General features: G+C 41.0%; 1 protein-coding gene across 7 annotated transcripts in view; it reads left to right on the top strand.

The window, feature by feature from the left end:
- Positions 1 to 9954, top strand: part of LOC121868728 (recombining binding protein suppressor of hairless-like) — a 174896-nt gene extending 164942 nt beyond the window's left edge. For all 7 annotated transcript variants that reach the window (XM_042369595.1, XM_042369596.1, XM_042369594.1 and 4 more), the window contains 5 exons: positions 4565 to 4702; positions 5491 to 5744; positions 6587 to 6742; positions 7721 to 7906; positions 8213 to 9954. In XM_042369595.1, coding sequence (XP_042225529.1) covers positions 4565 to 4702; positions 5491 to 5744; positions 6587 to 6742; positions 7721 to 7906; positions 8213 to 8581 — 1103 coding nt within the window. In that variant the 3' untranslated portion in view covers positions 8582 to 9954. The remainder of the gene's footprint in view (positions 1 to 4564; positions 4703 to 5490; positions 5745 to 6586; positions 6743 to 7720; positions 7907 to 8212) is intronic.
- Positions 9955 to 13640: the final 3686 nt, after the last annotated feature.

The raw sequence follows: 13640 nt of genomic DNA, 5'->3' as shown, positions 1-13640 counted from the left end.
ACAGGTGAGGGCGGGGCATCAACTGACACACAGGTGAGGGCGGGCATCAACTGACACAGGTGAGGGCGGTGCATCAACTGACACACAGGTGAGGGCGGGGCATCACACACAGGTGAGGGCACATCAACTGACACACAGGTGAGGGCGGGGCATCAACTGACACACAGGTGAGGGCGGCATCAAGGGGTGGGCATCAACTGACACACAGGTGAGGGCGGGGCATCAACTGACACATAGGTGAGGGGCGGGGGCATCAGTCAGGGCCAGGTTATGAAGCTCTCTATTTGTTGTTGAAAGTGTGACGGCGCCTGGACCTGCTCCTGCTGTGAAGGTCTGTCCACCCCCCCCACCCTGCCCTCCGCCACGCCACGCTCCTCTTCACCGTATACACTCTCAGCGCCACGCGTCTCTGCAAGGGTCACACTTCTCACAGCGTCACACGAAACGACATAAAACTACAGACGACGCACATTGACGCACTTACTCCTGGAGGCGGCCAAGTTTACGCCGAATGATTTTTAAATATTTACTCTGCATATTGTGACGTGTGGTGAAGTGGTGAAGCAGACAGCCGAGCAAGACGACGGTGCACACCGGTCGCTGACGAACTCGGAACCTCGTATGCGGCAGTCTATGTAATAACAGTAAAATTACGCTCATTTACCGACCTCTTGCACCTGCCAGACGGTCAGGTGAGGCGCCAGCACCCCAGCACACCCCGCCGCCTCTCTGTATCCCGGCGATAATGACCAAGTTAGGTAGTCTTGCACCGGGTGAGGGTTACGTCGTTGGTGCTCGCTGAGGTAAATAATGCTTCAAGATTATGTGGTTAGAAAACTGAAAGTGGGGTTGTGGAGCCAGGGAGGATCACCCCCATGTTTCCTGGGGAGAGGAAGTGGTCTACCAGCTCCACCTCAACCACCTCTATAGTAGCGCCTCCACGTCAACCACTTATTCAAGTTGAACATTCCATATCATTAATGTTGAGCACTCCCACACACACACCGAGCTCCCACAATATCACTGCCACGATCTGAACTAAGAGTTTTTGTGAGAGCCAGGAGGACGTGTGTGTGTGTGTGTGTTTGTAGCGTTGGTGGAAGCTTGAAATACTGTGTAGAGGAGGACGCGCTGTGAGGTACTGTAGTGATAACAGTTGTGTCCCACATACTGTAGCGTACACCAGTGTAGGTAACGAATGGTGTGCTGGCAGGGGGCAGTGTTGGGACCCTAGAGTGTGTGTGTGTGTGTGTGTGCACCTAGTCGGGTAGTGAGGAGGAGGAGGAAGAGGGTAGGTGAAAAAGGAAGGGAAGGAACATGGCAATAAGCACACAACACTTCCGCTTATCACATCCGCCTTACTCCTTTTACCGTAGTTGCAGTATCCCTCACACACACACACAATGTTTTTCCTTCATACATCACACATTCCCTGCTACAGAAGTAGAAGTTAGCACACCCAGGCGTGTCGTGTTTTTGTATTAAAAAACTACATAATTACCTGTGTGTCGCCAGGTGTGTACACATGTCAGTACGTATGTCATAATAACCCTGGTGTGTGTAAGCGCACGAGAGAGATTGTGAACACATATTTTATGCTCGTGTACTCTTATATATATGTGTTTGTACTGTAAAGCGTTTTTTTTTGTGTGTGGGGGGGGGGGTAGATTTAAGTAAATAATAGACAGTAGTTATAAGTAGATGGTAGACAAGATAATGGTCTTGCGTCACATCTGGAGTACGGTATGTTATGTTGGAGTATATTTATCATTGGAAAGTTGTGAGGACCTTTGTGTTGAGTTAAATTAGATTAGGTTCGTATTAGATTGGATTGGGTTAGGTTAGATTACATGAGGTTAATGTTAGGTTAAATTAATTTGTCAACTACAAGTGACTATTTATGTAGTATGAGAACATTTATAAAGAGGAGTTGTATCATAACATAAGAGAGAGACGAGAGAGAGAGGGTGGAGGTGTCAGGAGGGTCGTGGGAACCTTCTGGCTGCTGCTTACACTTCCGGAGGGCAGTACGGTCCGTGCCCCCGTCTCACCCCACCCTCCCTGCTTCTCTTCCTCCTCCTTCCCTCACCCCTTCCTCCTCACTCTTGCTTCTTACCTTTCCTCACCTCTCTTCCCCCATCCTTGCTGTCCTCCTGTTTACCTCCCCCTTCCTCTACCTCTTTCTCCTATTCCCCCCCTTCCTTCACCTTTCCTTTTTTCCCACCTACCTACCTCTCCTTCCCACCTCCCTCACCTCTCCCTCCCATCTGCTCCTTAGGTCGCCGAGGGGAGGCTGCAGCAGTGATTATTTTTTACCTGGTGTGGCTCACAGGTAAAACCAGGTGTTGTCTCCCCTCCACACGTCTGCATGTCACTTGGTAAATGTCAAAGTGTGTGTGAGAGTCTGGGCCACGTCTAACACAGAGGGAGCTTGTACTATCATTATTATGGTTAAATCTTTAGGATCACCTTATTTGACCGTAAGATTAACTTCCCTAAAGCTAACCTGACCTAATTAAAGTTGGATGCATTAGTCTTTATATGACCCGGTCTTTATCGTCAACTATGAGCACCAAAATATATCAAGTTATAGTGTAGTCTTGCTGTGATGCCGACGCCATATTCGAGAACCATTTCTTTGCTGAAATTCAAGACAACCAGTTAACTGCCTTAACTGCATTTTCACATCTCCAGTTAGGGAGAAAACAAATACCACCAACCTTTGAGAATTCGATAATCCCCACACTTAAGCTTCATTCCATGATGACCACCGAGGTCATCTTAATGGTGACAGACTACTGTACTACCCCAACTGTTATTTATGCTGTAAATTACTAGCGACCCATTTTATAACAGTTCTGTATAAATAATACTTTAAACGAGTGGCTGGAGTGGTGGCGAAAAGTTCCCCTCAACACACCCTGTAAATAAACTCTGGTCCCGCCCACACAATATTTAATGTTGAAAAGAACAATGAATAGGACCACTAAGTCACCATTATTGTTGTTGTTTATGATGTTATAGTTTATCTTTCTTGTGCAACTAAACCTGGTATTTTAAATACTTTGTTTTGGTGTCAGAACACAAAGATATGGAATTTTTGTTTTATTTGAAAAAGGTTGGCTAGGTTATCATTTGAATGGTTCATTTCTCCATAGAAATGGTTTAGTGGTCATGTGCTCTTAGTAGTGTACTGTACCTGCCAACATCTATCACTGTTTGGACCTGTAAAGCTGGACTCTATACTTTTCGTAAATGAAAAAAAAATCTATAAATCATTCTGTTGCATGTTCAGTGTTTTACCACATGAACTATGTTTACTGTTTCATGTTGTACTTTTAGGACAATTGCATTATTGTTAACCTGATGGTGGCATTTACTAAAATATCAAGATGCACTAAAACTTACTCAGGGTACTGTATTAATGAGTTAGTTGAAAATAGGAGTCACCTTGCCGTTTTTCCTTGACAAAAGTTTATTTAAATATAAGAGTTATACGGTACATAAAAATCTTAAATGGTGTGTGTGTGCTGTAGTCAGTTCATCAATATTTTAGTTTATAAATAGCCAAGACAGTAATTACAAACAGCAGCTAAAACAACTATCCATGCATACTTTGTGGGAAACAATATGAGACCATGGACGATAAATTTTGATATATGAGGGCTGTCACTAGCTAGTCACAAGTAAAATTTTGGAGCATATCGACCCCCACCTGCACAGATAGTTGTTTTAGCTACTGTACCTGTACAGCACTACAGTATATTACTGTAGTATACATGTACTGGACTGTATTTTAAAATGTCTTTCATCACTCTGTGTGCTATGGAACAACAAGTGCTAGATTGACAGATGTACAGTACCATGATTTGTTGTGTGACAGTTTTGCCACAGAACACAATAGAAGGTGCCATTTAATATATATATATATATATATATATATATATATATATATATATAATTTTTTTTTCTTTCCGTTTAGGTCATCTTCCTCTCTGATCGTTTGTGTGATAGTCACTTGCTTAATAGCATCATTAAACAGCCAGACCATAATACTGTATTATCATTGTTCAGGTAGCAGATGATTTCAGGTAAATGTTCTTTCTTCAGATGCAAATATACTGCTGGAGATTAGTTTCACAAAATAAAGGAAAAAAAAAGTTTGAACACTAAAACATGACAATCTATAGGACAGTTCTTCATCAGCACTATTATGTAGTACTCAAGTACTCAAGAAATTTTTCTGTACAGTATTTGATAAGTTTATTGATGGTCTAACTTGTTAAATTGTATACATTGTGTGCTTGGTGGATGTGTTCATATTGTAGGTGTGAGCCATAAAGATGCACATGGAATGGGCAGGGCACTTCATTTTACTGTAGCTGACAATAAATAACCAGTGAGAGAATATCACACAAACCTCAGTACATTATTATGTTAATTAAATATAATCATTACTTGTATTTATATGATTGCTGTATTTATGTATTTACAGTATATATTGTACAGTACAGTATACTTTAAGTGTTGTACTGTACAGTACTAACAAGGAATGTTTTTTCAGTGTGTATAGCCTCGGGGACAAAGGTAGCACTGTTCAACCGCCTGCGGTCACAGACAGTGTCCACACGCTACCTGCATGTTGAGAATGGCAACTTCCATGCCTCCTCCACACAGTGGGGTGCCTTCACGATACACCTGCGTGAGTATCATACACACAATGTCTTTATGTGTTTATAAAATATTTTTATTACCTGTAAACCCTTTGTATTTCATAAGTTCCCATTGATAGTAGCAATTAATGGTACCTTCAGTGTAAGATATCTAAAATAAGTGCTGTGCAGATCACTTCAATTTAAATGCCATGTATGTACATGTACTGTACAATACTGTAATTGTAAATGAGGTTACATAGTTTGAGATGGAGTTTGTTTAAACTTTCTCAGTAAGTGAAATTATGTTATAATTTTTAGGCATCATTTATTGCTAAATTAAGTAAATTCTCACCTGTATGGTGTGTGTGTGAGAATGTTAATCTTAATGTCAGTGGATGAGATAGAGTGTAGACTTGATAGGCAGGTAGGTGAGGTGTGGTCAGAGAACCCAGCTGGTGTATCCACAGGCTGCTCCTACATTATGCAGCCTGCACTTTTATCTCTCGCTTCCACCTCATCCATCTTTGAAGGATGCCATTAAGTGTATAGCTTTTCACCCTAAAATTTAGCATGATTGTAGCATTGTTTTACCCTGTCATTATAAGGCTTTCATTCTTCTCATTATTTTATTGTTAAACAAACCAAAATCAATTATTTGATTGCCACTTAGGTACAATGCTGTTAATGCAAAGTAATGTAGATTAGGTAATAAGAACAGTATTCTTTATTAATAGAAAAGGTAGTCACTTTTAACGGCCAGGTGATCTTGTAATTTAAGTAGGTTTAGTCTTTGTTAAACTTGAATGGGTCATTCTTAAATGCCTTGTTTCGACAGTGGATGACAATGCGAGTGAGAGTGAAGAGTTCAGTGTACGGGATGGCTACATTCACTACGGCTCGACGGTCAAGCTAGTGTGTGCTGTAACGGGTATGGCACTGCCCAGGCTCATCATTCGCAAGGTTGATAAACAGACTGCCCTCCTGGATGCTGATGATCCAGTTTCACAACTTCACAAATGTGCCTTCTACATGAAGGACACGGAACGCATGTACCTCTGTCTCAGCCAAGAACGCATCATTCAGTTCCAGGTAAGAAATTTGGTTGTCTTCACACTACTCACTGTAAAGCATACCGGTAATGTGTTTTATAAATACCTATATTGATTAATGTTAACTGGAAAGTACACTAAAACATAAAAATATTGACACGTTAAGGGTTCTGGCCAAGCTGAAATTCTGAATTTGCCCTAATTTCCACATTTTCACTCCAATTTTGGCATGATGCCAAAATTCACCTCAACATATTGGTAGACATTTAGAAAGCTATGAAGTGGTTAACCCCACAAAATTCATAAAATAATAAGGTATAATAAAAAAAATTATATAATGAATATCCATACAAATTTTGCTGAAGATAATTCCTAGGGGGACTGGTATGCTTATAGTACTGTACTATACAAACACTGCACTAACAATGTTTACACTACTCTATTTATCTTTCATTACTCTGCATTCTTCATTATCGCACTGGCTATGGAAGTTAATAAAAAGCACCTGTAATATTTGTATTTTGTACAACTAGGTACAGTGCTGTTATTGTATGTATTTATTCTGAGTCTCAACATGTGCAGGTCAATTTTGGCATAATCACAAGAATACATTAACCATGAGCCTTGGGATTTTGGCAGCACTAAAACCTTCCAAATTAGTGTGAATTCCAAATTGATTACTGTAATGCCAGATTAATGAGGGTTCAGTGTATAGTACATGGCAAAAGGCTTGTCTTTCCAAAAATGTTTTAGCATTAGACTTTCAATAATGATACCTGTACTGTAGTAATAAAATAATGGGCTATTAGTGTAAATTCTTCAGTTATAAATACTGGGTGCTGTATGTTCCAAAAGTGTAATAATTACTTTTTTCTTCAACAGGCAACTCCATGTCCAAAGGAAGCCAACAAGGAGATGATCAATGATGGAGCATCTTGGACCATCATCAGTACAGATAAAGCCGAGTATCAGTTCTATGAGGGCATGGGACCAGTGCGGGCACCAATCACCCCAGTACCTATTGTCAGCTCCCTTCATGTAAGCCACATTTTTATTTACTTTATACTAACATGTGTGAGAGAAAGTCTTCTGTATTTTGAACTGCTATACAGTATATCTTTACATTAGATAAGTTACTTATTGTGCCAAATTCCTTTACATGTTCATTTAACTGTACTGTACTGTAGTTCACAACTTGTTAGAATGTACACTTTACGTTTTGTCTTAAATAAGAACAATCCTTCTTTTTTAATATTTTTAAATAATTTAAAGAATGAGCATAGAAGAACCATAAGAGATAAAAGAACTGTACTTTTTGAAAAGTCCTCATTTATAAAATATGCCAGATTAATTATTAAAGAAAACTACAGTTTGGAAAGTGCATCATGAAGAAACTATCTGCTAAATCTGTGCCGTCCCTTAAGGCGGTGCTTGAACAGAGACTAGGATCACATGTTACTTGTGTCAACCAACGTTCAGTTCTGCACCGGTACTCTTTTTCCTTACTGGCTTATTATTAAACTACACAGGATTTAATAGAAACTGCCTCTCTTCAGAACTATATTGCAGCCTATAGTGTGTCGTAAATTCTAAAACTTATAAGCAGTGCTTAAATTGTGCTAGAATGGCATTCCAACACTTATTTTGCATGAGTAAATTGTAAATGTACTCACATATCAATAAATACTGCCATCGGTATTATGTACGTATGCTTGCAGCATCTGTCTTTGTCTCACTAGAGTTCCACCACTTCTTATTTTACATATTAAGCACTGCTCATAAGCATTCTTCATGCTGTATAACCATTTGATTAATAATCTTATTATTGCTTTAGTATCCATTTTTTCACTTTCTATTTAAACCTGAATACTCTTTTTATTAATTCACTGTATGTAAAGTTTTCTATATCTTTATTTTTGTCAGTAAACTAAATTTCAAAACTTTTAGCAACATAATTTTTACCTCTTCAGAGAAAATTTGAACATTACTTACTTAAATATTATATTATTGTTACAGCTGAATGGTGGTGGTGATGTTGCCATGTTAGAGCTGACTGGAGAAAACTTCAGTCCAAACTTACGTGTATGGTTTGGCGACGTAGAAGCAGAAACCATGTATCGTTGTCAAGAATCTATGCTGTGTGTTGTTCCTGATATATCTGCATTCCGCAGGGGATGGCAGTGGGTTCGTCAGCCCACACAGGTAAGCTACACATCCATTTTATTCTTGCAATGTACAGATACATTTTCAAGTGATGGTAACTGAAATTAACATTACTCATTACAGTATTTTATACATTATAGCTTTATGATAAAGTGAAACCATAACAAAAAGCAAACAGACTTATTATTACTACTGTACTATGTTTACTTAATGTGTGATCTCAATTTTTTTAAGATACAATACTGTATTGCACTACTTGTAAGATACTGTTCCAAGACTATTTTTAGATAAGTCAATGGGATATAGTACAGACAATAGACTTATTATTATCAACATTTATTTCAGGTTCCTGTCTCTTTAGTTCGTCATGATGGTATCATTTATGCTACCAATCTTACCTTCACATACACCCCTGAGCCAGGACCTCGGCAACACTGCCCCCAAGCCGACGATATTATGAGACCACCTGCACATCGCATACCACCTGTCTCTCTCCAAGAGGCCCCCACCTCCGCCCACCCTCACCATCACACCTCACCACCTGCTAACCCACTAGTACCTCTACAATTTGAACCAACACAACCTCTTCACACTCCCACCCAGCAGCAGCAGCAGCAGCAGCAACAACAACAGCAACAACAACAGCAGCAGCAGCAGCAGCAGCAGCAGCAACAACAGCAGCAACAGCAGCAGCAACATCAACAGCATCTGTAGGGATATGCCCCTGTCTTCCTATACTTAGCCTCATCCTCCACAGCCTTCTGTCACAGACACATTGTTGCTCTAATTGCCTTTGGAGCAGCAGGGGTTTTGTGGTTTTTCAGAGGTGGCAAAGTGTACAGTGTTGTTTTGTTGGTTGTGCTGGGCTGTGATGTGCTCCAGAAACACACACTTGTGCCCTATAGCTAATATGGCTTTACTGAAAGTGAAGTGAAATCAGCTGTGTAGAACCCATTGTGCAGTACCATTTAAAGTGTTGATAATGAACAGTATACTGCAGTGCCAAAGAGGACACTTTAATAAGGGTTACGGTATGCTGATACCCATTCTTGTTATGTGGGCAGACATTTAACAAGTGCAGTAGTGAGCACACTGGCAAGTGTTCACTTATTGTGATGTGCGTACAACATAGTTTTGGTTTTGCAAAGTTTTGTATCATCACGTCTGTACATGACATTCCATTTTTAATATGACCACACTCAATGTACAAAGTTGATTAGTAAGTAGTGTAGAAAATTGCAAAGATTATTTGTTTACTGAAAGGGAAAGCGCAACTTATGCAAAAATTGACTCAAAAGGTTTGGCGGCAATTGACACGTTTCTCTAGAGGTTCCTTCTACTGTTTGTGATATTTTTGTACTTGTATGATTGAAAGTATTTTTAGATCTCAAATTTAGGTATTCAGATCTATTTCCTGAGTGAATTTTGTATTGTTTTATTTTTGTAAATATTTCACTAGATTGTATTCATCTGTTTTGGTTCATTTTATAATTTTTAAAGTCAAAAAAACATGTAGGGCTCACTGAAAGTTACACTTAAAATTGAGCAGTGTACTGTAAGGCTTGTGTGGCTGTGTTTGGCATCCTACACTCCCAAATCCTGGTGTCATACACAGACTAATAAACCAACCCCATTGAGGTTCCATTAGAAACCTAAACATTAAATATACGTATATCTATATTATTATGTGGATCTGTTGGTTTTAAAGTGTGTAAGAGGCCTTACCTGTACTCTTCTTTTCAGGTAAGTGGGGCATAAAACATACTGAGACTGGTTGCCTTTGATAGTGTTTAGCCACTTTGCTATATTGCATAAAAAGTCTAATATAAATATCTAAAGACAACAAAGAAATAGTTTTTAACATTTGGGAGAAGGACACCCACTTCACAGTCATGTAAGAAAGGGTCTCAGATTCTGTAAGGTCACAGTTCACGTTAGATGATGAGTGTACTTTTTGGTCACAAAGGGGCGTGTGCCGCTGGTACCAAACCCAGTTTAGCACACATAAAAATTTGTGATAGTGTACAGCAGTCTCTTTGTGTACAGTATTTAATATTCATTCATGCAATAAAGTTCAGTTTGTAAGATACCATCTTTTATTTATCCATGAAAGTGTAACCTACAGTATGTAGTTTGTCAAAAATATTGAACCAATATTGTGTTTTAGTTCATTTCATATTGAAGAACAAGTTAATTTGACAATTTGGGAGTTAACAAAATAGTTAAAAGATGGGTACAAAAAAATCTCTTTAACTCCCCAAGCTCCACACGACTCTACCTTGTGTGTTTAACATTAGAGTAACCTCAATCAACCTGATGGTCTGATTTTCTTTGAGACTGGACAGGGGAGTCCTTCAAAGTACAGTGGTCATCCAAAGATGTGATATCCCTTTGTCTTGCATTATGGTAGTGCAGTATGGTTGAAAGAAAGAATATTCTGACAAACATTCTTAAAAATAATAAGCTCAACTGATAAAAATTTTAAGTTGATCAATTGACTTAATGAGCTAATGAAGACTCCATCTCACCTATGGAAGTCAAATATTAGGTAGTAGGCAGCTATCACTCAGGAAGGTACTACTGTAGTGGATTTCTCCCCTACAAACGCTGTTTGTCGCTGAGTAGCCGACCCCAACAATTCCCCAGTGTATGCCTCGTGGTCTAGGTCAACCAGCGCCGCCATACATCACGGAGCGGGGGTCAACTACTAAGCCACGCCAACCCCCGCTATTTAAGACCTGACCTCGTGGTGACCTGTCTCTTTCTACCTACACCAACCAGCCAGCAACACCTCCTCCTCCTCCTCCTCCGCCTGCCTGGCGGTCCTCGCTCCCGCCGGCGAGCATGGCGACCCACCAGCTGTCCTTCTCTGAGCATCCTCACCAACCAGCTCTCTCTACATCACGCTTGTAACCATGCTGCCTTCCCAGCACCAAGCTGCATTGTACATCCAATACAACATGTATACAGAGAGCACATCGTGAGTTTCCTTTCTCCATCCCATCCTGAGTGAACACCAAACAACCTCATACCCCCACAAATGGTGACTCCCGGAGATTCGCACTCACACAGGATGGAGGAGAAACTGATCACGCTCCCAGTCTTCAAGCAAAATGGAAGACTGGCTTATCCACACAGAAGCAGCTCTCATCGGCTCTACAACTACTGTCTCTACACCACAGGTTAGACACCCTAGAGCAGCGCTGCTTCTCCAAGCAGACACCAGCTCCTCTTCCTGCCCCAAGCACCACGTCCTACCGACCCCAGCACACCCGTCCTGCCTCAGACGCCGCCCCCGGCCCAGCAGTAACCCCTGCCGCCCCTGATGCGGCCTCTGCTCCTGGCGCGGACCAACACACCCGTCCTGCCTCAGACGCCGACCCCGGCCCAGCAGTACCCCCTGACACAGGCCCTGTTCCTGAGTGCGGACCCACACACCCCTCTTTTTTCCCTCAGGTACTCCCTGCTAATGTCCTGCACCCTGCTGCTGTCACGAGCCCTCATCCGCTTCTGCTGACGCAGCCCCTGCTCCTGACCCAGGCCCACACACCCCAGCAGGCGCATCTGACGACTCTATACCTGTCACGAGTGAAGCACAACATTAATCGCCTCCACATACCCTCTTTCTCCCTCTCTTCTCCCACAGATATTGTGTATCTAGACAGTTGTCTCTTCTAGCGGCCAGCTCATCCACGCCCTGCTGTTATGTCCCACATGAGGCATGCACCGCCCGTTCTGCCTCACATGTGCTATGCAACCCTGCAGACAACAAGTCTCCTACACCGCCTGGAGGGAAGGGGGAGTATTGTAGTGGAATTCTCCCCTACAAACGCTGTTTGTCGCTGAGTAGCCGACCCCACCAATTCCCCAGTGTATGCCTCGTGGTCTAGGTCAACCAGCGTTGCCATACATCACGGAGCGGGGGTCAACTACTAAGCCACGCCAACCCCCGCTATTTGAGACCTGACCTCGTGGTGACCTGTCTCTTTCTACCTACACCAACCAGCCAGCAACACCTCCTCCTCCTCCTCCTCCGCCTGCCTGGCGGTCCTCGCTCCTGCCGGCGAGCATGGCGACCCACCAGCTGTCCTTCTCTGAGCATCCTCACCAACCAGCTCTCTCTACATCACGCTTGTAACCATGCTGCCTTCCCAGCACCAAGCTGCATTGTACATCCAATACAACATGTATACTGAGAGCACATCGTGAGTTTCCTTTCTCCAACCCATCCTGAGTGAACACCAAACAACCTCATACCCCACACTACCGCATGGGAAGATATTGGAAGCATAATGTTGTCTAATGGTAGACCCTGCTGCCATATGGCATCACAAAAATTGTGACCAAGTCCCAGGTTGTTGATCTGACTTTCTGCCTCATTTACACACAATGTTTTCTTTCTTTGACAACACAACATACTGTATACATACAGTCTATTGTTTCTAACATTTCTGTTTCTGGTTTTTTTTTTCATCCCCGAGGCCTGAATGTGGGTTGGTGACCTGTGCCTGGGTGGGCTAATCTCAAAAAAAATAAATAATAATAATATATATATATATATATATATATATATATATATATATATATATATATATATATATATATATATATATATATATATATATAAGCATATATGATGAACTTAACTTTCCAGTATCATGTCCCAGTACAATATATGCAGGTACAATCACTAATGAAGAGCACCCCCATACACATGTTCATATTATGTTTATAAAACTGTTAAACATGAGTCATGTTTCATTTTTATTTCTGGTGGACCCTCTTGTGGGAAGGGAGCTAAATATCTAAACACACTTGAGAATTCCTCCCATACCAAGAAGCATGTGAGAAGCAGTGACTACTGATTTGATATGAATTATACAAAGAAGGAACAATGGTAACATTCAAAAGAAGTAACAGTCTCTTGCAAAGTAGCATAACAACAAATAAAGAAACAATGAGAAATAGCAAAAACTATGGAGGGTATCAGAAATACTGGGCACATAGGCTGGCTGCTCAACTTCATATAGAATCAAGTGAACTGTCCAAGAACCACAAATAATGAAACAAAAGAGGAAAGAGAATGGGAAGCTCAGCTAGTTAATTATGCAAACATAAATTTATTAAAATTCCTGTCTACTGAAGGAAACAGAAAAATTAGATATAGCAGGTAAGCAAGGTTGATAAAGAGATGTGTAAGGGAACACCAGACACACTGGAAGTTAATAAAACTCCACATGAAAATATGTTGGAATTGAAAAAAAAGAACAATGTACTCCTGAAACAATGAAATCAGTTCACACCCACAAAAAATTACCTAACTACTGTAAATTTGGACCTAATTACTGTAATTTAGTACCTAACTACTGTAATTTAGCAGCTATTACTGAGTTTAGGGTATAGAGCAAGTACTGAGGATAAGACTGATGTGACTGTCAGTAGCAGTGTCTTCAACAAGTTTCAGGGCTGTGTGAGTATGGGCAAATAGTTAAGTTTGTAGAGTGGATCCCCAGTTATTAATTTTAGGTAATTTCTCTACAGTATTACATTACCGTAAGGCTGAGTCACAATAAACACCAGTGAAAATGAATGCTACTAAGGATGAACACCAGTAAGGGTGAACACCAGTAAGGGTGAACGCCAGTGAAAATAAACGTCAGTGGAAATGAACGCTACGTAAAGTGAATGGCAGTGAAAATTAAACGCCAGAGAAAATTAAAGCTAGTAGATATGAGTGTTAGTAAAGGCTGGAGCTGGCAGACGCTCGTCCCAC

Source organism: Homarus americanus, unplaced genomic scaffold (assembly GCF_018991925.1).
Source record: "Homarus americanus isolate GMGI-L3 unplaced genomic scaffold, GMGI_Hamer_2.0 scaffold30535, whole genome shotgun sequence".
In the NCBI taxonomy this organism is placed as follows: Eukaryota; Metazoa; Arthropoda; class Malacostraca; order Decapoda; family Nephropidae; genus Homarus; species Homarus americanus.
This window is presented reverse-complemented; position numbering and strand designations above follow the sequence as displayed.